The sequence below is a fragment of the Lutra lutra genome, chromosome 12, assembly GCF_902655055.1.
Source record: "Lutra lutra chromosome 12, mLutLut1.2, whole genome shotgun sequence".
In the NCBI taxonomy this organism is placed as follows: Eukaryota; Metazoa; Chordata; class Mammalia; order Carnivora; family Mustelidae; genus Lutra; species Lutra lutra.
Genome location: NC_062289.1, coordinates 65,320,597 through 65,345,955, shown reverse-complemented (window position 1 = coordinate 65,345,955; position 25,359 = coordinate 65,320,597). Strand labels below are relative to the sequence as shown.

At 51.8% G+C, this 25,359-nt stretch overlaps 2 protein-coding genes across 4 annotated transcripts; both read right to left on the bottom strand.

Moving 5' to 3' along the window:
* Nucleotides 1-1,340: 1,340 nt before the first annotated feature.
* Nucleotides 1,341-16,329, bottom strand: LOC125081872 (uncharacterized). 3 transcript variants are annotated; one of them, XM_047696744.1, is made up of 7 exons: nt 16,192-16,329; nt 12,356-12,607; nt 11,981-12,104; nt 9,491-9,705; nt 8,768-8,838; nt 8,412-8,516; nt 1,341-1,587 (listed from the first exon to the last, which is right to left on the bottom strand). In XM_047696744.1, exons 2-7 carry the CDS (start codon nt 12,575-12,577, stop codon nt 1,413-1,415), a joined length of 912 nt encoding a protein of 303 aa, XP_047552700.1. In that variant the 5' UTR covers nt 12,578-12,607; nt 16,192-16,329; the 3' UTR covers nt 1,341-1,412. The 3 variants fall into 3 exon arrangements, with proteins under 3 accessions (XP_047552700.1, XP_047552699.1, XP_047552701.1); XM_047696743.1 differs by lacking the exon at nt 16,192-16,329 and adding an exon at nt 12,783-12,901 and having other exon boundaries at nt 1,342-1,587; XM_047696745.1 differs by lacking the exon at nt 16,192-16,329 and adding an exon at nt 12,783-12,901 and having other exon boundaries at nt 1,342-1,587; nt 12,413-12,607.
* Nucleotides 16,330-18,428: 2,099 nt separating this feature from the next.
* On the bottom strand, nt 18,429-20,538 carry SDF2L1 (stromal cell derived factor 2 like 1). The gene is made up of 3 exons (XM_047698542.1): nt 20,301-20,538; nt 19,724-19,920; nt 18,429-18,833 (listed from the first exon to the last, which is right to left on the bottom strand). Exons 1-3 carry the CDS (start codon nt 20,485-20,487, stop codon nt 18,552-18,554), a joined length of 666 nt encoding a protein of 221 aa, XP_047554498.1. The 5' UTR covers nt 20,488-20,538; the 3' UTR covers nt 18,429-18,551.
* Nucleotides 20,539-25,359: the final 4,821 nt, after the last annotated feature.

The following is a 25,359-nucleotide window of genomic DNA, read 5'->3' as shown; positions in this document are numbered from 1 at the left end:
GTCCCCACCGACTCCAGGCCCCTCTTCTGGGCGAATTAGGGACAAGTAGCCATTAAGTCCAAAAATCTAAAGCCCTCACGCATCTCTACCCCTTATGGACCCTTTCCCTTGACCAGATCACTATGTTCATGTGCTCCAGCCTAAGCCCTGGGCTTCCATCTACACCCACGCACTGGGTGATCTTAACAGGCTCGTGGCTTTAAATATTACTTGTATCCCTTGATTCTCATTAGACAGCCAATACTCCAGATTCCTGACCTCTACTTAGATACCCCTGATCTCAAATTTAACACGTCTGGTCAAAACAGAATTCATCCCCCTTCTTCCCCGTACTCAACTGTACCACCAGCCAGCCACCCAAAGCCAGCTTCCTTGGCCTTTCTCATCTCATGGCTGCCTCCTTCTCATCTTCTAGGTTTCAATATGTCATCTCCTCAGAGAGGCCCTCCCTGACAGCCCACTGCATACATGTCCAACTCAGCTCCCACAGGACTTACAACTTAGAACCCTGTTATTAGATCTCTGCACTGGTTACACACACACAGACACACACACGAGGATAGGATGTAAGCTCCTTAAGAGCAGGGACCCCCAACAACTTGGCTTATTATCTCCAGTCCCAAGCAAGGTGTGGGGCATACACAAGGGTTCAGTGATTATCTGCTAATGTCCAGCAGTCACAAAGCATTTAGTGAGGACTCATATCTCACATGCAGGTTTGATTCTCAGGTTACTGCATGAGGGGAGTCACTGTCTCTGAAATTCCTTGGGGAGGTGCCAAGTTGGAAACTAATACACCAGCTTATTTTCCTCAAGAGAGGGAACAGATCACTTTTTAAACCCACACCTGGATAAAGTTTGAGTTTAGGGGCCAAGTATAGGGAAAAATGGTAGACTTCCTATTCAGTGGGGTCAAGCGAGACCCAAAGGGGCCAGAGTCCCTGTAGGGAAGGACAGCCCTGTCTCATCACTCATTTCTCTTTCAAAGTGCCATGGCTGGGGCACCTGGGTGGCTCAGTCAAGAGTCTATTTGAGTTCAGGTCATGACCCCAGGGTCCTGGGATTGAGCCCCACATAGGGCTCCCTGCTCAACGGGGAGCCTGCTTCTCCCTCTCATCCCCACTCATGCTCTCTCGCTCTCTCAAATTAAAAAAAAAAATCTTAAAAAAAAAAAGTACCGTGGCTCAATTCCCATATGAGAGTGCAAGCAAGGGGACTACACACTACCACCAACCTGACCAATTACCAGATGCAGGCTCAGGCTGCTGGGGCCTCAGGCTTGCACCACCCTGACCACCTCTTCCAACTGGAGGAAGCCCATGGGACTGTACAGCTTTTAGGGAGCCCAGCACAAGCAAGCACCTCCACAGGAACTTTATTCACTCCTCTAGCCATGGTCTGTAGGGAAGAGGTTATGGGCCCCTCTTGGGAGGCACAGACTCTGTGCTGCTGGGGTCGTTCTCAGAGTCATCTTTAGGTCTTGGCACAGGCTGGAACTTGAGCAAGACAGGCGGGGTGAAGATGGAGGCCTTCACAGGAGAGAGTGGTGTCTCTTCGGTCTTGGGGGAGCCACTACAAGCCGAGGTCCTGTGCAGGAGATAGCCAAGACATGTCCATGAGGTGGGATACCGGCACAAAGAGCCACCAGAAGAACACATAACAAAACCAGAGGCTGTGGCATGGCTCTCAGAGCATTTCTACTTCCAGAACACTCTCCCATGGATGGTTGTTCCAGGCTGTTCACCGCAGCAATGTTTGTGATTGTGAAAACCTGGAAACCACCTAAACATCCCTCTGGAAATGGCTAAAGGAACCACGGCCGCCATGTGGCAGGCTGTTCTGCAGCTGTTGGGGACTGAGGTAGGTCTGGAGACCCCAGCAAATAACGATGCCCCAGTGATACGGTAGTGGAAAAATGCCAGCTTCTGGGAAGTACACGCAATATAATCCTGTGTTGGTTACAAAATTAACCAGTGTATTTGTGTATGTGTGTGTGTGTGTGTGTGTGTGTGTGTGTGTGTTAGAAGGGTACACATGAAACTCTTGGCAGTGGGACTCCGAGCGGGGGCCTCTTATATTTTACATACTCATTTCTCTATTACAAACTTTTCCCCATAGAACGTGTTCCTGCTTTTGTAAACTTTTTAAAGCCAATTAAAAATACCCCAGTTTTGATGACAGCATCAGGAGAACACAGCTCACTCAGAAAGCAATATGTAACAAGAGCCTAAAATTGTCCCCATCAGGGCAATGTTTCAACAAGCAAGAACAGTTGAGGAAATCTTCCATCCATACAATGGAGCACTGTGCATCTATTTTTGGTTAACGTAAGTCTAATTCTAAAGACATGAGAAGAAACACATTCCACAGCTGGCTATGAAACTGCCCAACAGGACAGTCCCAATGAGGTAACAGACTACCAGACGTGTATAGATATGCATCTCCACAGGGAAAAGACAATTATATGCGATGCTCTTTCTGGCAGTAGGAATAGGGGTGGTTTGGTATGGCTTTTCTTCTCCTTTGTGTGTGGTTTTCAGATTGTCCACAGTAAATACGTATTGTTTTAGAGTCTGAAAAAAAAAGGCTTTTGAAAACTGTTCATACCATTTCCCTTATAATTCCGCTTCAGGAAATTAATCTGAAATTCAGGATTGGCTTAGCACATAAAGACTTTAATCCTCGTGGAAAAGGAACCAGAAGCACCTCTTGTGTTCATGGAAGCCCCAAGTGGAGTTAAGTAAGGGACTGCACTACAGACAAAGGGTATCATACAGCCAATGAAGCTCAACTTCAAAAGACCATGAAGAAGTGGACGTGTCCCCATGGCCTTAATGATGAGTGACAAAGGCAAGATTAAAAAAAAAAAATGACATTGTCTAACTGAATCACACCTTTATAAAATGATGCCTAGAGAAAGCTAGAAGGTATCTTGACAGCAATGCCCTAATAGGGTCCAGCCCCAGTGCATGGCCCCATAATTCTGTGAGGATCTGGTAAGGCCAACGCCTCACTTTTTACATGTTGCTTCATGACAACACTGCACATGTTTGCTGACAACCCCTTCTCTGTCACCCAGCTGTCAGTCCCCTTTCTATCCCTTCATCCCACCTACTTCTGATCTGACTGCATAGCCTACTCCTTCCACTTATTCATAATTCATGAATCTACATGATCAGGTTTATAATTTTATGTCTGCATAATATTCCATAATTCAGTGAATGCACATTTAAGCTGTTTCCAGTTTTTCTTTTACATGACACTGCCCCAGACATATTGGTACACAATCGCTTTTTTCTTTCCCTTCATCATCTCCTTGGGGCCAGCTTCCAGGACTGAAAATACCAGAGCAGGGACGCCTGGATGGCTCAGCTGGTTAAGCGTCTGCCTTCAACTCAGGTCATGATCCTGGTGTCCTGGGATGGAGCCTCATGTCGGGCTCCCTGCTCAGCGGGGAGCCTGCTTCTCTCTCTCACTCTCTCTCTGCCACTCCCCCAGCTTGTGCTTTCTCTCAAATAAATAAAATCTTAAAACAACAACAACAAAACAACAGAGCAAAGAATTTAAAAACGCCTATGGGTCCTGATGTTCTGATAAACTGCCTTTTGAAAGGACTAGCCTTATACTTCTGTGCTTCAAAAGATACCACCGAGAAAGTGGGAAGACAACGCACATAGTGGGAGGAAACATTTGCAGATCCTATGTCTGATAAGGGCCTTGTGTCTTTGGCAGCTGCTCAAGATACAGACTTACCATATGACCCAGCAATTCCACTCTTATGGGTATACCCAAGAAAACAGACAACCATGTCCTCACAGACACTTGGCCACAGATGTTCCTAACAGTATTACACACAAGAGCCAAAAAAATGGAAACAACCCCAATCTCCATCAGCTCATGGACAGAGAAAATGCGGTATTAGAGCCATACAATAGAATACCATTCCACCATAAGAAGAAAGCCAACCCATAGAAGGTACAGCACCAAAAGGGAACCCGGATGAAAACTATGACTTTTGGGTGATGATGTCAGTGCACGCTCTTCGGTTGTTAACACACACATCACTCCAGAGCGGATGTTGTTCATGAGGGCAGCTGTGCACATACTGGGGGCAGGGGGCGTGTGGGAACTCTCGGTTCTTTCCTATCAGTTTTGCCGTGAACCTGAAACTGCTCTAAAAAAGATTTGTCTTGAGCGCCTGGGTGGCTCAGTGGGTTAAGCCTCTGCCTTCGGCTCAGGTCATGATCTCAAGATCCTGGGATCGAGGCCCGCATCGGGCTCTCTGCTCAGCAAGGAGCCTGCTTCCCCCTCTCTCTGCCTGCCTCTCTGCCTACTTGTGATGTCTCTCTCTCTGTCAAATAAATAAATAAAATCTTAAAAAAACAAAAATTTGTCTTAAAAAAGACATTTAAGAAACAGGAAATTCGTATATTAACTAACTCAAATTTAAATTTAAAAAATTTTAAATATTTTATTTATTTGACAGAGAGAGATCACAAGTAGGCAGAGAGGCAGGTAAAGAGAGAGGGGGGAAGCAGGCTCCCGCTGAGCAGAGAGCCCGATGTGGGGCTCAGTCCCAGGACTCCGAGATCATGACTCGAGCTAAAGTCAGAAGCTTAACCCACTGAGCCACTCAGGTGCCCCTAAATAAAAATTTTTTAATTTTTAAAAAATTTTATTTAGTTATTTGACAGAGAGAGAGAGAGAGAGAGAGCACAAGCTGGTGGAGTAGAAGGCAGAGGGAGAGGGAGAAGCAGGCTCACCCCCGAGTAAGGAGCCCAACATGGGGCTCGATCCCAGGATGCCAAGATCACGTCCCGAGCCAAAGGCAGTTGCCCAAACAACTGAGCCACCCAGGCACCCCTAAATACAAATTTTTAAAAATAAAAAATAAAATAATTATCCCCAAGGGCGCCTGGGTGGGTCAGCCAGTTAAACATCCAACTCTTGGTTTCGGCTCAGATCGTGACCTCAGCGTTTTGAGATCAAGCCCTGCGTCAGGCTCCAGGCTCAGTATAGAGTCTACCTGAGATTCCCTCTCTCCCTCTCCCTCTCTCTTCCCTCCCACTACCACTCGCATGCATGCACTCGCTCTCGCTCCAAAATAAATAAAATCTTTAAAAATAAATAAATAAAAATAAATTATTCTGCCAATTCAAGCAAACATACAAACAGGAAATTCGTAGTTAACACATGCTAGGACATGGATGAACCTTGCAAACGTTATGCTAAATGAAAGAAGCCAGTCGCGAAAGAACATGTTATTGTATGGTTTCATTTATATGAAATGTCCAGAACAGACAAATCCACAGAGAGTAGGTTAATGGATGCCTAGGGCCAGGGGTGGAGGAACTGGGGGGGTGACAGCTAAGTGGTGCTAGGGTTTCTTGTTTGTTTTCTATTGTAGTAAAATATACATACAATTTATCATTTTAACCATTTCTGTGTGTACAATTCATTGCCATTAGATACATTCACAATGTCCTGTGACCATCACCACTATCTATTTCCAGAACTTTTTCATCCTCCCAAACAGAAACCATACCAATTAAGCAACAACCCACTTCCTTCTCCCAGTTCTTGGTAACCTCTCATCTACTTTGTCTCGAGGACTCTGGAACCATAGAGTAATTTGTCCTCTCGTGCTGGCTTCTTTCACTTGTTTCAACATTCGGTTATATGGCTAGATCACATTTTGTTCATCTTAGATACACTTGGGTCAACTCCTCCTTTTGGCCACTGTGATGCCCGTGCTACGGAGATTCATGGGCAAGCATCTGAGTCTCTCTACTTGACTTCTTTCAGCCATATACCTGGGAGTGGAATTACTGGGTCATATGGCAATCCTATGCTCAACATTTTGGGGAACCACCATGCCTTTTTGCCATGGTGGCTGCCCCATTTTACATTCCCACCAGTCACATGCTAGAGTTCCAATTTCTCCCCATGCTCATCAACATGCCATTGATGTTAAGAGCCATCCTGGGGGGTGGGATGTGGTATTTCACTGTGTTCATTTGCATTTCCCTGATGTCTAGTGATGGGGAGCATCTTTTCCTTGGTTTATTGGCCATTTGTATGTCTTCCTTGAAGAAATGTCTATTCGAGTCCTTTGCCCATTTTCTGGAATGGGTTTTTAATTGTTGATTTACAAATCTTTTCTCCCATTCTGTGGGTTGTCTTTTCACTCCCTTCTTTTGGACACGATGGAAATGTTCTAAAATTGGACTGTGGGTATGTTTGCACAAATGTGAATATATAAAAGGCCACTAAAGTGAACATTTTAAATGGGTGAATTCATATGATACTAGGCAAATTATCTCAAAGACCTTTTAACAGGAAAAAGCCAATATATAGTATTTTCACAACAAATAAAGCCCTTACAGCACTGGATTCTCTTCACTTGGGGCTTTTTTTTTATTAAGATTTTATTTACTTATTTTTCAGACAGAGAGAGCAAGAGAGCAAGCACAAGCAGGGAGAACAGCAGGCAGAGGCAGAAGCAGGCTCCCTGCTGAGCAAGGAGTCCAATGTGGGACTCAATCCCAGGGCCCTGAGATCATGACCTGAGCCAAAGGCAGACACGCAACTGACTGAGCCACCCACGAGTCACTACCTGGGGCTTTTTTTTTTTTTTTTTTTTTAGATTTTATTTATTTGAGAGACAGAGATCACAACTGAGCCACCCAGGCACCCCTACCTGGGGCTTTTTGATAGGCAGAGAACACACATCCTAGCAACCTTAACATGTACATCTTTCATTACTAAGGAAACCAAAAACATATTTAAAGGTTTGTTTACACTTTGGGTGTCTTCGTGAATAAACTTTCCATCAACTAAATTTAGAATCATCTCTGGGGCGCCTGGGTGGCTCAATGGGTTAAAGCCTCTGCCTTTGGCTCAGGTCATGATCTCAGGGTCCTTGGATCGAGCCCTGCACCGGGCTCTCTGCTCAGCAGGGAGCCTACTTCCCCACTCTCTGCCTTCTTGTGGTCTCTCTCTTTCAAATAAATAAATAAAATCTTTAAAAAAAAAATAGAATCATCTCTACAGAACTGTGCAGGTTTCTCACATGGTAAGTCATTTGCATTCTCACTCACTGCTAGTGGGAATCCATAATGGTACAACCACTTCAATCGTTTCTTTAAAATGAAACATATGATCACCATGTGATCCGGCCATCGTGCTCCTTGGTAAGAGAGTTGAAAACTTTTGTCCATACCAAAACTTGGAAGCAACCAAGATGTCCTCCAGCAGCTGGATGGATAAATTAGTGTACCCAGTTATTCAGTGCCGAAAAGGAACGAGCCAGCCATGAGAAGACATGGAGGAACCGTACGTGAAAGAAACCATTCTGGAATGGCTATAACTGTACGATTCCAAGTATGTAATATCCTGGCAAAGGTAAAATCATGGAGACAGTAAAAAGATCAGTGGTAGTCAGGGGTTAGGGGGGAGGGAGGGATGAACGGCTGGAGCTTGGAGGTCTTTGAAGGCAATCAAGCTATTCTGCAGGACACTATGATAGGGGACACCTGTCAGTACACATTTGTCCAAACCCATAGAACGTACAACGCCGAGAGTGAGCCTAAACATATGGACACTGGGTGATGACGTGTCAATGTAGGTTCATCAGTTGTAAGGTAGGGGATGTTGATAGTGGGTGGGGGGGGGGTCTGTGCCTGAGTAGGGGGAGGGGGATCTGAGAACTCTCAGCACTTTTCCAGTTGGCTATGAATACAGAACTCCTCTAAAAAATAGCTATTAATGGGGCTCCTGGGTGGCTCAGTGGGTTAAGCCGCTGCCTTCGGCTCAGGTCATGATCTCAGGGTCCTGGGATCAAGTCCCACATCGGGCTCTCTGCTCAGCAGGAAGCCTGCTTCCCTCTCTCTCTCTCTCTGCCTGCCTCTCCGTCTACTTGTGATCTCTCTCTGTCAAATAAATAAATAAAATCTTTAAAAAAAAAAATAGCTATTAAAAAAAATCATCTAATGCATTGAAGCAGCCAATCTACGTACATACTTTGAAATAACACTCCACGGAATGCCATGGGAAATACTCACCACCACCATAAATGTTGAAAACAGGTGATTAAACCAAACAAGCAAACAAACTACATGTTCAGTAAATCCCTGCTTTGCAAAACACATGTGTATAAACCTTAGGGCTACCCACAGTTGATGGAATCGCTCCCTTTTTGGTGCGTCTTTGAGCTGCTTGTTACCCATTCTCAGCATTTACACACTCTAGGAAGGGGGAGTGACTTTTCCAGCACCCGATTACATTAGGGCCCTTTCAGGAAACGCGAAGGACTACCACACAGAATGTTTTTTTGGCCCTCCTGTACACTGCCATGATGCCATCAAGCCAGGATGACATCCCGCCCCAGAGAGGCTCAGAGGCACGCTTACCAGGGGAAGCCAGGGCAGTGGAGCTTGTGCGCACTGTTTCCAGCCAGGTACGAGAAATGGAAGCCTCCGGGATTGAGGACCAAGGGGGTCAGATCAACCATGTGTCTGCAAGGCAGAAGAGGGTGGGGAGCATCAGCTCTGGACTCCTCGTGGGCAGGCCCTCCCACAGGGACTCCCGGGCGCAGAGCAGACCTCTATGAGCCTTGACTCCGTCCCTATAAAATGGGGATAACAACTCCTCAGGATTGTGGTGAGGATGAACAAGGTAGGGAAAAATGGGAACCAAGCACGGCCCACAGTGTGCTCCCTAAAATGCTCTTTTCCTTTGCCCTGAGCCTAGAATCCATTCCTTCCACCTCTTTGGGTTCGATGACAGGCCAGCCCAGTTCAGTTTCACTTCTGACCTTGCAACCTCCAACTTCTCCATCTGCAGGAAATAAGGGAAATCTTAGGATAAGTTTGGGGGCTTCGTGGGGAAGAAAAACACCTTATACAAGAACTAGGGAAACTATGTGACTGTCACTCATTCACCAAATGCATCGGGGTCATCCTTAGTGCCCACCTCAAGCTTGGTGTTAAGAGAGACAGGATGGGGGAGCTGGGAACTGAGAGAGGATGAGGAGGCTGCCTAGCTTTAGAGTGAGGGATAAGCAGGGGCCAAGAGAGGGCGGTAGTTAGGAAGGCACTGCCGAGGCACTTAAAGAGAGTGGGAAGGAGAACACCAGCCATGAGGTGGGACAGGCGTGAGGCTGGAGATGTTGGGGGTGTGGCAGCCATGGTTCTCCACCTGTCCTTTAGGCCCCCCAAGATTCTGCCCTGTGGCGGCTGCCTTGTTCAGCTGACGCCAAGCAGGTGAAACTCCATGCCTCCAACCCTTCAACTGGAGCAGACCCCTTTTATCTGCTTTATCTATCAACATTCTACCCAAGATTTTGCCTCCAGACAGCATTGTGCCGCTTAAAAACAAAGTTCTGACAGTCACTGCTGTGGGCTCAAGAGAGCCTCGGGGTTGGCTCTGAGCACAGGGGCAGAGGCTGCCCCTCCCAGGGCCACACGGAATGTGGGATGAGCTCACTGACCGACTTGCTGGGCAGCGGAAGGAAGGGACCAAAGACCCTAGGCATAGTGTAGACAGGAGGCGATGGGGCCACCACGGAGGCCATGGTGGTGGCAGGTGACGGCAGTGGGGGAGGTGGCAGCAGGGCTGGTGGCAGGCATGGGGAGGTTGATCGGTCTCTCAAGAGGATGGGTTCCGGTTTCTTCAGTTTTGGCTTTCTTCTCTTCTTCTTGGCATCTGTGATAAAAGGGACCAATGAGGGCCTCTGCCGTGGCCACAGCAGGGCAGAGCAGAGGTTGAACAATGGTGTAGGCTATTCAAAAGCTTCCTCCCACAAAAGGCACCATGTAAGAACATCCAGAGACACTGCTGACAGGAACCAACATGTACCATCCCACTGACCCCACAGCTACCCCCACAAGGAAAGGGTATTTTTGTCTCTCTCTCACACAAGCAGAACTGGAAGCTCCCACCGTACAAAGCCCAGGCAGGACCCACACCCTGATGGGCTGACTTCAAGGCCAGAATCTGAGGGGATAGAACAGAGTACCGCCCTCTAGGAGGGCTGGGCGTGTCCCAAGCAGGTCAGTCTGCTGCCTCCCCCAAACCTTGTGGAAAGCTCCTGATTTAGCCAGGCCTTTCATGGGGTATCCAGGCCCTGGAAGGTGAGTTCACCAGCTACACCCAGCCCCAGGGCCATCCTGGGGGTGTGCAAAGGCCCTCTCCTCTGTAAGGAAATCCTTCTGTAGGAGAAGTGGGCTCAGGGAGAGAGTCTTTGAGTAACAGGACTCTGGGGCCTGCCCCCTCTCCTATTTCCACGTTAGGTTTTCTTCCTATATTCCGTGAGTCTGAGTATTTCTACTAGACACCAGCAAAATGGGTATGAACAAGTGCCTCATACAGCTCAGTGAAAGGGCTCATCTAGGGGCGTCTGGGTGGCTCAGTGGGTTAAAGCCTCTGCCTTCAGCTCAGGTCATGGTCCCAGGGTCCTGGGATCGAGTCCCGCATTGGGCTCTCTGCTCAGCAGGAAGCCTGCTTCCTCCTCTCTCTCTCTCTCTGCCCGTCTCTCCAACTACTTGAGCTCTCTGTCAAATAAATAAATAAATAAATTCTTTAAAAAAAAAAAGAAAGAAAGAAAGAAAGAAAGGGCTCAAAAAAAAAAAAAAAAAAAGAAAAAGAAAAAGAAACAACGAAAGAAAGAAAGGGCTCATCTAGAATGATGATCACTACCATCCGTGAGCACTGACCTGGAGGCGAAGAGCCCGAGCCCTAGAGCAACCCATACCTGAGTTCCAGTCTAGACTCTACTACTGTGTGACACTGTTGTCACATTGTTGGCTACCCTCCCTGGGCCTCTATGTCCTCATCTGTAAAATGAGTTTAATAGCATGGACACTTCCTCGGGAGGCTGTGTGAGGGCTACACATGCTATGGGCCCATCAGATGAAATGTGGAGCACTCACACTGAGCATCATGGAAAGTGAGAGATCCAGGTGAGCGGGGCCTCCTGATACAATGAAGAATGCCACTCCACCACTAGCTAGTGTATCACTGAAGGCAAATGCACCATAAGAACTGAACCTGCATCTGATCAAGGCTTTAGAGCAAATGCCCAAGAAATACAGGGAGAGGGGGACAAGACAAACGGCACCAGGGGACCCTAACAACAGATATAAGTCCAGTGAGCGCAATGTCCCAAAGGACAACACAGTTCTTCAAGTTGATGGCATGGGGGGAGTAAGGGGAGAGCATCTCACCTCAAAGGGACTCCAACAGACATGGCCATCCGTCACTTGGCATCCCTATGTGGTCACTAGTGTGGCCCCCTTTCATTTCACCCTCACAAGTGTGCCAACGTGGACAAGAAGTACATGGCCATCCTAGTGAAAAGGAACCTCAAAGGACCTAACACCCAAATATTAAGTATCAGCTAATATTAAGAAATTGTCAGGCACCTGGGTGGCTCAGTCAGTTAAGCAACTGCCTTCAGCTGGGGTAGTGATCTCAGGGTCCAGGGATGGAGCCCCATATCAGGCTCCCTGCTCCATGGGGAGCCTGCTTTTCCTTCTCCCTCTGCCCCCCGCCCTGCTCCTACAAGCGTGTGCTCTATCAAATACATAAATAAATAAATCTTAAAAAAAAAATTGTCAACATCTAGGTAACATCATAATTATAAAATGTCTTTTAACAGATCAAAAAGCACTCTAAAGGATCCAAGAATACAATGATGTCTGAGATTTCCCCCAAAACGCTCCAGAAAAAGGGCGGAACAGAGCCCGAAGCAAGCATGGCAAGATGGGGATACTTGCTGAAGCTGAAGGGTGGCTGGTCCCTGAGTGTTCCCTGTGGTCTCCAGTTTTGTATATGTTCGTTTTTCTAATACTTTAAAAATGAACACCAAATTAAAAAAAAAAAAAAAAAAAAAAAAAAAAGACCAAGCAGAGAACCAGGGATAAGGGAACCTGAGTCAGGTTTCCTGGGTTACTGAAGTCTGGCAGGGGCTGAACCTCACCCTGGGAGTAGAGGTGCACGCGGTGGATCCCCCTCTTCAGCTGCTCTAGGCGCTGGTGCATCTCCAGGGCACCCATGCTGTTGCAACAATTCAGCTCCCCCTGAACTGCACAGAAGAACTTGGCCTACGACAAAGGGAGAGGCAGAGCAGGAGGAGGCCAGACAGGTAAGCCGCCTGCCGGCTGCACTCCCCATGCTGGGCAGCCGGGGCTTCAGGAAGAACCCCACCCTGCAGCTTCAGCTAGGCTCGAGGGCTCCCACCCCACCCCACCCCACTCCCAATCACCTACCCTCAGAAGAGGAGCAGGAGCGGTGCGAGCACCCGCCCCCGTGGTCCCCACCCCGCCTCCCCCCTTGCAGCCCCGCCGGCTCGCACCCAGAGGAAGGAGAGGAGCCCGCGCCCCTCGTACTCGGCCAGCTTGCCCTTGCGCACCACCCTCTCGGCCAGCGCGGGGTTGCGGTCGATGCTGCGGAAAAGGCGGCGCAGCGCGCGCTCCGTGTGGGTGGCCGCCTGCCTCTCGAAGTCCTCCTCGGAAATGAGCTGGCAGAAGGTCACACTCTGGGGTAACTCGCTGTCGAACTCGTCCAGGACCTCCATCCCAGAGGGGCTGCAGGCGGCCCGGGCGGCCTGGGGGCGGAGCGGCCGTCGGGGCGGGGCCACCGAGCCTCCAGGCGCGGCGACCCCCCACCCCCCACCCAGCCCGCCTCCGGCCGTTGGGGAAAAAGGGCAGGTCCCAAGGGGCAGAGATCGGGTCGCCGTGGGCGGCGGGGGCCCGTCGGGGCGGGGACCGCAGGGGACGCACCTGCTCTCTGCCCTACAGCCGCCGCGCGGACGCAGCCTCCCTCCGCGTGCCGCCGCCACCGCCCCGACTGCCTAGCCAATCCCACCCCCGGAGCTGGCGAGCGGAGGGACCAATCCGCGCGAGGCGACCGCACGTGACAATGGCCCCCCCCCCCCCGCCCCCGCTCTGGGCATGCGCTCTGAAACCTTCGACGGGGCAAACGCCGTCGCGCTCCGCGGGGGGCCTATCCCCGCTGGCGTGTTGCAGACCTTGATCGGGGAGCTGGGGAGCTGGCGGTGGCCGCGCAAGGAACATGGTCAGCAGCCGTATTCTTCAAACTTTAAGACTCTCCCCCCTCCCCATTCCGCCTGCTTGCCCTCCCTCCTTGAGGTCTGTAGACAACATCCCAAGGGCTTCTTCACTCAGTCCCTAACTCCTCTATTCAGACTTCGCTCTTCTCCTGATTCACTCTCCAGCATTAAACCCAGCCCTCCCCAGCTTCTGTCTTTTCTCTTCCCCTGTATAACCACTCGTTTACTCTGTACTCGCAGTTGCCTCTTCAGCATCTCCAGCTGCTCCTGACGCATTTGAGAAGGTTCCGTCCTCGCGGTACCATCTGGGACGATCCTACCCCACTTCTTGGTCCCAACTCGAAGCTGACTTAACTCTAACCAGCGTCTCAGGCTTAGACCTCCCTTGAATTCCAGAACCACATCCAGGTTTTGGCTGGAGACGTTTCCTGGGCGTCTCATGCTGAACATACACCCAGTTTGGCATACAGCTTCTTCCCTCCCAACCCCAAACCGGCTTCTCTCCTCCTTGGTCGGCGATGTCACCACCATCCACAGCAGCCACACTGATAAGGGGGTCCATCCTGGATCGCTTCCTCTCTGTCACCTTCCAAACCCCTTCACCCCCATCAACCTGAGATCCATGGAGTGTATCTGAGAAATCTAAAGAAATTTTTCACCTCCCACTACCAAACCACCACCCTCTAGGTTCTGCTGTCCCCGACATAGGAGATGGAGCAACCAAGGAGGAAACAACCAAGGAGGAAAAAAATTTTAGCCTAGGGGTGCAAACAGATGATACACATGGGTTCAAATCTTCATTCTACTTCCTGATGCCGTGTGACTTAAGGACTTTGAAATATACAGTATGTGCCTTTTTATATACAGCACAAGTAACCTCTGAGGGGTCAAGCAGACTTCTAATTAGTCCCCCCACCATGTTATGCTCATAATACTTCACACTTCATGTCCTTTTTTTTTTTTTTTTAAGTTGTATTGGTCTCCTCCTCTGTGCCAGGCACTGCTGAGAGAGATATAAAAAGGGACGTTGTCCCTGCCCTCAGGGCTCCCAGTCTGATGAGGACTTCAGCCACAATGAGAAATTTCAATCTAGCAGGCTCTGCTGGAGGGATAGTGGATGCTGTGGAGCCCAAGAAAGGCGTTCCCTGGGAGGGAACATTTGAGCAAAGCCCTGAGTTCACAAGCATCCCCCAGCAGGGGCCAGAAACATCTATATGAGGGTCTCCAGCCAGTGGGTGCAAAATCTGCACAGAAATAAGGATGGCCACCACCAGCCACGGATGCCCAGTCTTCTACCCTCTCCCCAGGGTAGGGGTGAAGCTGACATCTTGATGTGCTCAGCCAGGGGTGAGGGGTACTCCCAAATGCCTATCTGGAAGCCTAGGCCTCCTCTCAAAGGAGGCAGGCTTGAATGACTGTCCCTGGGCACACAAAAGCCTTTTGCATTGTGGTAGGTCCTGATGGAGGAGGTGACCTTGCAGGCACACCTGGGGCCTGGCTCCTTGGCAGTCCCCCTAATTGTAGCTGTTAGGATGGGCATGCCAGGCACCTCTTTGTCCCTCCTGCAGTCTCAGGGCAGCATACCTCCCTGTAAGAGAACAAGCTGGCATGGTTGATGGGTATCACCTAGGGGCTTCATGGCCCAAGTCCACCCACCCACCCCACATAGTGTTGCTGCTAAGAACCCAGGAGAATGTTCTCTCCAGAGTCTGACCCTCCCAAAGCCCTCAAGGAGGGCAGGGTGTAGTCCACCTGTGCATGGTCAAAGTTGAGCTGGGTCTGAGCCAGGCAACACAGTGGGTCTCCATTTCTCCACAAGGACCTGACCAAAGCTGAAGTCCCCAGTCTTACCCAGGGAGTTGGTGTGGAAAGATCTTCAAAGCAGAGCTTTTCTGAATCCGGGGCCCCTGCCCCTGCTACTGTCCAGCCATAACCCAGAAGGAGAATTTGTGGGAGGATTCCCCAGCTCTGCACTCACCTAGTCCTCTGATGGAGGGGTCAGTCCCGTTCCACATCTACTCCTCACTGCTAGCAAGCAGACTGAGGCAGCAAAACTCCCTCCCTTCAGGCGCTATGTGTGGTGGGCTGGGCCTGACCGATGCCCTTTCATCATTGCACTGCTTCCCAGCGGCCCACAGTAGTGCAACAGGGAAAGAGTGTCAGGCAGGCCTGCCAGCGCCTCTCCCGGTGGTGGTCTGTGAAGATCTGAGACCTGGAATGCAGGCCCACTGGGGTGGGGCTTCTGCCTGGGGGGAAGGGTGCCCTCTGACCCTAGAGGCCCAGGCCTGGCCAGGATCTCAAGTTTCCATGGAGAAGGGAGTGAGGCCAGGGCCGGGGGGGAGGGGAGGTCCTGTAGGCCCAAGGGGCCCAATCTGGGGAGGGAGTTGATAGTGTGTAGAAGGGGGGTTTCCCAAGGCTGGTCCCAGATGCTTTGACAATATCATTGCACTGCTTCTCAGAGCACAGTAGTGCAACCTCGTCAGAGCACCTGAGGCCAGCAGGAGGGACCCCCACAGTCCCCAATAAGCCCAGGGCGGGAAGCTCAACCGTAGGTGGGTGGGTGGGTGGGGCTAGAGGCCATGTCCTGGACCTCAAGGCGGGGAGCGTTTCGGCAGGGCTGCGGTCCTAGAGGTCGTCAGAAGGTCCTGGACCTTCCCCAGCACGCTCCACATTGCGGTGCGGGAGAGACCCCAGACCGAGGGGTAGCTCCAACCCAGGAGCGGGAGCGGACGGGGGAGGGGGCAAACACACAAAGGAGAGGGACCCGTGCTCCGCCGCAGTCCCAAGCCCACTCCCGCACGGAGCCAGAGTGGGTACAACCCGACGACCCTACGGCCTCATTCGGTCTGCGGCTCCGAGAGGGTGGCCCCATTCCGAACGGCGCGCCCCTGCCGGCTCAGGCCCCCATCCCTGGCCCCTAGCCCCCCAACTTGGGTTCCAGTCCTAAAAATTCTCTGCCTGGCGGCCCAGAGAGAAGCAAAGGAACAAGGGCGGCTTCCCGCCCTTCTGGAGTCCCCTGCACAGAGAGGGCGCCCGGGGTCCGGGCTGCACCCCTTTGCACAGTCCCGCTCGGTAGGGCCGCTCTGCCGGTGCCCTCCACCTCGGACCCTGCTACTCACGCGGCGGGACGCCCCTTCCAAACCAGGCCGGGGGCAGGACGCGGAAGGTTAGCTAGAGAAAGGTCCTGGCGGTTGGTCGCCCCCGTCGTCCCCATCAGGACGACCCCGCACCTCGTGGCGCCCTCTCGCTAGCCGGCTCCATCTTTAACCCGCTGACAGTCGGTGGGGCCCGGCCCCCGGCTTCTTAGCATAACGCCGAACTCATTGGCCGGAGCCGGCGCGGGGCTTCGCCTCCTGCACGCCTATTGGCTAAAACCGGAGCGATTTCAAAATAGCCTCCCGGTTCCGATTGGCCGGGAGCGGGCCAAGTCCCCGGCTCCGTGGTTTTAACAATGAGTACTACAAACACTTTCTCCCCATTCATAACTTATCAAAAGGAATTTTGCCCGCCTTTTCTCTGCTCCAGTCTCCGCGAGTTTAATAGCGGCGCCGGCGAGAGCGCTTGGAAGCCCGGAGGGGGGCGCCGTCCGCGCAGCTGAGCCTACTGGGAAGAGGCCTGCGATCCTGGGAGAATGCCCGAAACCTCTGTCTAGTTCTCTGTGGAGCAGGGCCTCGGGCTGCTTCATTTTGCGTATTGATATCTCTCCCTGTGCTTCCCGAACTAGATGCTCGGCTGCAGTGGGCTTCCCGGCTAGGGTAGCCTCCGATCCTCACCCAAACCCACCTCATCCCTGGCTTGACCTGAAGCCTGAGCTGCAGAGACCTGGCCCTGGAGCCAGTGAAGCCTTGTGGATCTGTGGGAGGTGCGGGGAAGAGGGTGTTAGCTTGAGTCCCCCGCAATTGTTATCCACTTTGTGGAAACGCATTAAGAGCCTACCCAGAGCTGATGACCCAGAAAGATATACACCGTTCAGCCCTCACACAGCTGCAGTGTGTGTGTGTGTGTGTGTGTGTGTTGTGTGGGGGCGTTACTTAGACTATAGTGCATCGCTGCCTCCCCCTCCCCCCCATTTTATTCTCTCAGTTCAATGGTGGAGAGCAAATGTTTCTGAGGCAGGTACAGCTGGGTTGAAACTTTATACCATCCTGCTGTCTCAGCTGCAAAATTAAGACAATTGAACCTGCTTCATAGAATTGCCGCCAGGAGCAAATGAGATGCTGTATAAATCGTTGGCCAAGTGCCTGACACTTAGTGTCCAGGAAATGGGTGCTCTGCTGCTGCAATTTAATTTTTTGGTCTTGTCCTGCATTCTGCCTGGAGCCATCTTAAGTGTTCCCACGACTTTAGCCTTGGTTCCCCAAGAATTCCCACGTGCTGTACAGTTTGATTCTGCTACTCATCTAGGCATACTGCAATCATGTCGCGGGGCAGGTGAGTGATGGGAGAGGAGCTTAAACTTGTGGACAATGCTTGAGGGGTTTGGCAGTAGAGGAGTCAGAAGGTCTGTGTTTGACCAGAGCAGAAGCTCATGGGTTGAGAGGGTGGGCCAGTAATGGTCCAGAGCCTACAGTGACTTCCCAACAAGTCTCACAATTGGCTATAGCTTTTCTCACACCCCCATAAGACCAGTGGATTTCTCACCTGTAAGGTGCTCTGCCCACACTCCTCCAAGCCCCTTCCCACCAGCTGCTATCCCCCACTTCTCCTTGGGCTCTTGTGTTCTCATTCAGTAAAGTGATACTAGGTAACCCCAGCAGGTCCCTTAAACCCCTCCCCTCCTACATATACAGCCCCACATAGGCCAAGTTAGCAAGTTCAGGAACCCTGTAGTCCTCCTCATAACCTCTAGAGGTCACCTACGCACCAGCAAAACTGTTCCCTTCCATTATTAGGGCCCGCCTGTTTAGTGTTCCTACCTTTAATTTACAAAGCTTTGCCTGCGAGAATTGTGCCTCTCCTTCCAGGAAGCCTTCTCAGATTTCTGCAGGTAGCAGTTCTTTGTGATTACCTTCCCTTGCAAAACCTTTCAAAGTTTTGTTATCTCCTTAGGACCCTGGAAAGTTGTAGTGGGGGCTTGAGATGCCACATTGCCCAGTCAGTCTAGGGTGTGAGGCCTTAAAGCGAAGGTTCATGAAGCTCAGGGGCTAGGGAACTGGGGTCACCTGCCATCAGACCATGTAAAGGTGGAGAGGGTTGTTGTGTTGGCAGTGTTAGAGTACCTGAAAGAGCATCAAGGTCTGGATGAGTTGAGCTGTCATTCCATGCTGGAGACAAGAGATTTTGCACTAAGAAACGGTGAACCAGGTAGAGGAAACTGGCACCTCCTGGTCACCCCCAGGATTACAGCAAAACACGATCACAGACTAACATTCTTTAATCACAAAGGCACTTGAGAACCCCTACAAAACCCAAAGTCTTCACAGAGAGCGGTCCTGCAGATGCCCCACCCTGCTACCCTCCATCCAACCACCCACAGCACTCAGAGTTCATCGTGACCTGCGGAGGGATCCACGCTGGGCTTGATGAAGATGCCTTCCATGGCCTTCCACATATTGTGTGTGTTGGCGCTGGACATGCCATGCACTTCATGCTGCCCACGGATGGGGCTTCCGTACTGCTCTCCAGTGACGGACAGGAACACAGAGGTGCCCACGTGCTGGAAGCGCACAGCAGCCTCTCGCTCCCAGTGCTGCCCTGAGCAGCGCACTGTCCACAGATCCAGGTCGTCACCCTCGCCGTCCTCCCCAAAGGCGCTCACCTCCTGTGGGTGCAGGGGGTAGAAGGACAGTGCTTACCACAGAGGGCATACTGAATCCCCTGAGGTCACTTTGGCAGCAGCACTCACACCCAGGGCACTGGGCTTTGGGTCCTTCCCTGGATCCTTCTGAGCCTCAACTTCCACAGCTGCAAAATGGGCCGTGACCGCCACCACCCCCAGCACCCAGGGGCTCTCCCCAACACGGTCTCTTCAAACACACGCACACCCTACCCCATCTGTCTGGGCGGTAACCACTGGCCCCAAGTAGCTAAGGCCTCCTCCTCTCTCCTCCATGTTCTTCCTAACCTCTCTGAGCCTCACTCAGTATGACATCCAGCCCCTAGGCTGACAGGTCTCTATTTCATACTCCTCCTTCTGGCAAGTCCCCCAGGCAGCCTCTGTTCCTCCCCAATACCTCCCTAACCCCAGTAGCCCCCTTTACCCCAACACTACCCCTCCACTTCTCCATCCCCCAGTTCCACTGAATTCCACTGGAGCCCAAGCTCTTCCCCAGGCTTGGCAAACCCCTGTTTTCCCCCTTTGTGGCCTGAAGAACTCCTACCCATCCTTCCAGACCCAGCCTGAGTTCCTCCTCCCCTGCCGGGTTTCTGATTCCCTACCCCAAAGACCCTGTGAGTCCGCTTCCTGGGTCCAACTCAACCCCAGGAGATAAGCGAGCTATCCAGCAGATCTCTCTTCCTGTCGGTTGCCCCGCAGAGCCGGCGCTCAGGAAACATTTCTGAACTGAAATTCGCATTTCACACAGGAAGCTGAGGCTCAGAGACACTGAGAGGAAGAGTCTAGATGTCTAGATTCTGTTCCTGACAACCCCCCCCCCCCCACCCTGCGTCAAACACACACATACACACTCAAGGATCGAGGCGAGGGCTCACCTGGTTGTTGGACAGCGGCGACGGAAAGTGGTGCGTGTGCAGGTTCTTGCCGGTTAGCACGTGCGTGAGCCGAACCGCCTGCCCGCAGCGCACCGGGGCCCCGCGCGGGCACCCGCCCTCCGAGCCACCGCGGATCCGCCAGTAGCTATTGGCGTCGTCAGACGCCTCCACGCCAGTCACCGACTGTTGGCCGCTGCCTGATAGGCGACATCCCACCCCACCCGGGGTCGCGGTCAATCTTTGAATTCCCTACCCTTGACCCGGACACCATAAACATTCCAGGACAACCTCAATCCTGGGACCCCAACGGCTCACTCCCAGCCCCCATCTCCAGCCCTTGGTCCCTCGCTGAACTCCCAAGTCCCTTGGCCTGTAGCTCCTGGACAACCCTCCTCGCCCCCAATGTCCCGACGACCCCCTTAAAACAGCCGATCCTTGCCCCCCTGACCCCCCAGCCAGGCTCCTTGATGACCCCGAGACTCGTAGCCCTGCAGACTCCCCCATGACCACCCCACCTTCAAACTCCCAGCCCCGGGCTCCGCCCCCTGACTATGCCCCTGTCCCCGGCCCAGCGCACCGGATCCGTATTTGATGTCGTGCGAGTGCAACCGCACCCTGTGCTGCGTGTTGAACAGCTTCAGCACCGACCCGCAGGTCACGAGCCCTGCGCCGGTCTTGGCGGCACCGCTGTTCGACACCAAGAGCGTCAGCAGCAGCCCCAGGAGCGCCCGTCCGGCAGCTCTGCCGCGGCCCGCGCTCCACATCGCCCCGGCCGAGCTCCGGCAGCTCGGGCCCACGGGGGAAGCTTCCGTCTCCGGCACCGGCCAATCCGGCTCTGACAGAGCCAGTATGGGTACCCAATCGTCAGCCAGCACGGCACCACGCCTGCATTGCCATTGGGTCAGCATGGAGGACCCGCCCCCAGCTTTCCAGAAGGGGGGGGGCTGGAGACACGAGGAGGGTTTTGATTGGTCCACGCTTCCGAGGACTCACCAATGAATGCTAAGGGAAGGCTGGTGCGGCGCCCAGTGGTTAAAGAGACGCAGTAGAGCAGCGCTGTAGGAGGTTTGGGCGCCCCATTCATGGACCCCTGGCTGGGGATGCCAGGACCCTGCGGGCACGTGTTCACAAAACCCCTTGATCTTGGGTCGTCAGGCTTTCAATCACGATCTTTCCTCTCGGACTCTGGGTCCTCAGCTTCAGAGTTGCTGGACCACTAGGTTTTGTGGTCACATTGTGGTCGATGGATCTCAGGTACTGGATAACTTGGTTTTTCAGTCCCTGGATCCCGGGATTAGTTGATTCCCCAAGTCATTCGGTCATTGCCTCCTTTTTGAGAATGGATTACCTCAGTCCCTGGACCCTGGTTTTTTAATTCCCCTGGCAACTCACTGACTCTTCCCAGGGCTGAATCACATGCACTCTGCTAACGGGCAGCAGAGGGCAGCAGGGATCTGCGGTGCTGAGGATGACGATAGGTTCTCACCAAAAGCTCCCAAGTTTCTTAGGAAACCAGAACCCTGGGAGACCAAATGACTGTGGGTGCTAAGTGTGCCAGGTTTCCGATATGAGTGGGTCGCTGTCTCAGTGCCTTCCCAGAAGTCTGTCAGCTCAACCTTTAAGGGAGGAAAACTTATACGACTGTTGATTTATTCATTTGTGGAATGTTCTTATGTTGAGTTAACTCCAGGCCCTGTTCCAGGGGCCACTGGGGAACTGGCGGACTGTCCCATTACTCAATAGGCAGACTACCCATGCACTTGAGGCACTAACAAAGCAGGGAGAATAGTTTATATTTAATTAAGTCATTCAGAATTTTGCACTCAGAAAATCCAGAGCAGAGCCATTTTAATTACAGAAACAGGTTATTTAGGGGTTTTCATGTTTAATAGTGTTTTGATTTTGAATTACATATGGGAGAAGACAGGTGACCTTTTCAGCGCTTAGGTTGTCTAAATTGCTAAAAGTCTGCCCTGGCGTTGGCAGAGCCTGCACTCACTTGAGGGGCCTCCAATCCATGGTGGAGGGACTAGAGTACAATCTGAAAAGCAACAGATATGTCCTCTTGGACATCCCAACAAGCATCTCAGACTTACTATGTCCAAAGCAGAATTTTTGGTCTCCTCCCTCAAACTTCTCTCCCCTCCCCCAGGCTTCTGAGTCTCAGAAACAGCACCTCCATTCACCTTGATTCAGCCCCCAAATTGGGACTCATCTTTAAGTCCTCTCTTTACCACAGTCTCACTCTTATCCAACACATCTGGATGGCTCTAACTTCAAAACAGATTGTAAAGCATATCTCCAACATTCCTTATCACCACCTGAGTCCAAGCCACTCTCCAGATGGGTATCTACTGATATCGATATCTCCTCTCCAGGTATCGACCATGGCCTCCTAACAGATTTCTGTACTTCCACTGCTCAGTCCCCTCCAAGTCACTCTCCACACAGGAAAGTGATTTATACCTTAAATAGCGTATAGCCGGGGGGAGGGCACCTGGCTGGCTCAGGAGGTAAAGCATGTGACTGTTGATCTCAGGGGTCATGAGTTCGTGTCCCATGTTGGGCGAGGAGCCTACTTAAAAGAATTTTTTTTTTTTTTTTAAATCAGAGGGGTCTAGCAGACTCAGGGAGCACACAACTCGATCTCAGGGTTATGAGTTCAAGGCCCATGTGGGTGTAGGGATTACTTAAAAATCTTTAAAAAAAATAAACATATATAAAATCATGCCAGGCACCTGCTTAAAGAGGCCAACAGCTTCTTGTTGCATGTAAGACCAGAGGATGGGGAGGACACAGCAGGCAATCTCCCCGGCAGGCAAAAACAGGATTTCAAGTACAGTACAGACCTCAGAACCAGAGTGGGAGAAGCCAATGTGGCTCTCCCTCAACTTTCTGAGGGCTTCATGCCTTCTCAAAGCTGTTTCCTTTCTCTGCTTCCCCCTTGCAGACCACCTTCCCCAGCTCACCCTATGGACAGATGCTCAGGGCAAATTATGGTTTCTCCACAGACCTCCACTTTCCACCCACAGTTTGTCTTCAGGTTCAGATGCTCATTTGCTCAACTTGGTTCCAGGGATTGCTCAAGGTGCAATCAGCTGCAGGGGTGCAGGTCGGGGGTAGCTGTCCTCCAAATATGGCTACTAACAATTCCTTCCATCCCCATAAGTGTAAGCTGCTTCTTTTCATCAAGACATGACTCGCGAGATGGATGGCTCAGTGGGTTAAGCTAAGCATCTGCCTTCAGCTCAGGTCATGATCCTGGAGTCCTGGGATCGAGCCCCGATGTCAGGTTCCCTGCTCAGCAGGGAACGCTGCTTTTCCCTCTCCCTCTGCCTGCCGCTCACCCTGCTTATGCTCTCTCCCATTCTCTTTCTCAAGTAAATAAAATCTTTAAAAAAGAGAGAGAGAGAGTCATGTCTCATGTCAAAACATTGAGTCTGGCCTTTCGCTTTGACCAAGAGAATGGCACAGAAATGCTGTTTTGGGACTTCTGAGCCTCAAAAGGAGTAGTGGCTCTTGCTTTCTCTCCCTAGGAATCCAGCTGCTGCCCCATGCTATAAGAAGGGCAAGCTAGATGACTGAATGAATGATCAGGAATCTTGGGGAGAGACCTTGGATGGGGAGAGGCCATGCGGAATGTTCTGGTCTTAGCCATGCCCCCAGCTGGAAGCAGCCACACATAGATTGCCTACACCATGGCGAGCCAAGCCAGCCAAGCTCCAGCATCAGCAAAAAGAAGCCGCTTAAACCTTGGAGTGGTTACATGGCCATGGATACCTGAAACAGATGTCTTTAGCACAGTGTACCAGTAGTTCCCAAAGGGGCTGCTCCCGCTCCGGGGACATTCTCTAGGCATGTACTTCTGAGGCCAAGGTGGGGGTATGTTCTCTTCACCTCCCAGCTGCTGTGTCTCCAGAGCCCCAGGGCTCCTCTCCAGGTTCTTTTCTGCAGACAGGATTTCCTGCCTCTCTGCGGAGGGTTGGAAGATGGTCACGCTTGTCTTTAGCACTCAGTGCAATCTGCACCAGAATTTCTCAGTCTATCTTGGGGCGCCTGGCAGGCTCAGTTGGAAGAGCATGTGATTCTTGATCTTGGGGTTGTGAGTTCAATCCCCACTTTATTTTTAATTTTTTTATTTTATTTTTTTTTAATTTGAGAGAGAGACAGTGAGAGAGAGCATGAGCGAGGAGAAGGTCAGAGAGAGAAGCAGACTCCCCGTGGAGCCGGGAGCCCGATGCGGGACTCGATCCCGGGACTCCAGGATCATGACATGAGCCAAAGGCAATCGTCCAACCAACTGAGCCACCCAGGCGTCCCAAAGCCCCACTTTAGATGTAGAGATGACTAAAAATAAACTTTAAAAAAAAATCTCTGAGTTCATCCCAGTTATTAGCTCCTGGGGGGAAAAAACCTGATTGGCCTAGCTTGGAATAAGAATGTGGCAAGAGGGCTAATCAACTGTGGCCAAGTGGCATGGCAAGAAGGTATAAAAATATGGACCCACACTACGGTAGTGGTGGCAGTGGGTGGCCCCAGGGAATGGGCCTTATGAGTTGAGCATATGCCCTAAAAGATCCTTGCCACAAGAGCTTTCTGGAAAAAAAAAAAAAAAATGGGTCCCTGACCCATCCACTTTAGGGCCCTGGTCCCTCTTGACTGGAGCAGAGAAAATCTTTTTTCCCAGAATGGCAGGGCATGGATGTGATGTGGAAGGTCCTCCCTGCCCAGCTCTAGAGCAGCTCTGTGATTGCTTCATCTTCCCACATGGGCCACTGAGCACGTCCAGGCTGGGTTGAGCAGACTCAAGCTCTATACACCCAGGTGGGGTCCAGGGGGATGTGTGGGACCCCTACCGGTCTCCCTGCAATGGCCACCTACACAGCAAGGCAGAGTGGAGCATTGTCACCAGCTCTCTTGGCCACAAGGGCAACAGGGTGGTGGCAAGAGGTCAAGGGGCTCCCTGGGTGAAGATGCCTGGATTGGGGAACAAAAAGGCTGCCCTGGGAAGGCAGAGAGAAGGAGGGGGTTGAGCTGGTGGCACAGGACAGCCAGAGGCCCCAGGAGAAACCTTGGAGATGAGACCTGCCAATCACAGCACCAGCCTTGTCTGCAGACCCTTCCAGGGGAACTGTCTGGCCCAGCGCCTTTGCTGAAAGGGTGATCCCATGGCCAGCCTGGGGCAGCCAACACACAGCTTGCCAGACCAGCGTTCCCATGGGACCTAGCTTGGACCCTCCAGATTTGGGAGTTGGAGCTGAGTACAAATTAGAAAGACAGGGGGCCATCAGGAAAGGGCGGCTGCATGGTTCCGAAAGAGGAATGTCAGAGGGAGCAGGATGCTGCCCCGGCAGAGGAGGAACCTTCTGGAAGCAGGAACTGCGATGCCCAGGGGCTGTTAGGGAAAGGGACCACGAGTCCTAAAAGGCTGGAAGAGCCAGGAAGGTGCACACTGGAGTGGGAAAGAGCCCTGAGCAGGGCCTTGTGTTCAAGCAGAGCGTGTGTGGGTTGCGGGGGTGGTGAAGGTCAAGGCTCGGTAGCTGCCATGAATGCCTGGCCGAGGTGTCACCCCAGGGCAGGTGCTTAGGCCTGCGGATGAGGGGCTGCAGTCTCTGGTTGAGAAGACAGTGTTCCAC

Coding starts and splice junctions, on each gene's coding strand:
- LOC125081872 (XM_047696744.1), bottom strand. CDS start 12,577: ATGGAGGTCCTGGACGAGTTCGACAGCGAGTTACCCCAGAGTGTGACC. Junction 8,839..9,490: donor TTCCGCTGCCCAGCAAGTCG/GTCAGTGAGCTC, acceptor TATTTCCTGCAG/ATGGAGAAGTTGGAGGTTGC. Junction 1,588..8,411: donor CACTGCCCTGGCTTCCCCTG/GTAAGCGTGCCT, acceptor TCTCCTGCACAG/GACCTCGGCTTGTAGTGGCT.
- SDF2L1 (XM_047698542.1), bottom strand. CDS start 20,487: ATGTGGAGCGCGGGCCGCGGCAGAGCTGCCGGACGGGCGCTCCTGGGG. Junction 19,921..20,300: donor CGACATCAAATACGGATCCG/GTGCGCTGGGCC, acceptor GTCGCCTATCAG/GCAGCGGCCAACAGTCGGTG. Junction 18,834..19,723: donor CGCCGCTGTCCAACAACCAG/GTGAGCCCTCGC, acceptor CTGCACCCACAG/GAGGTGAGCGCCTTTGGGGA.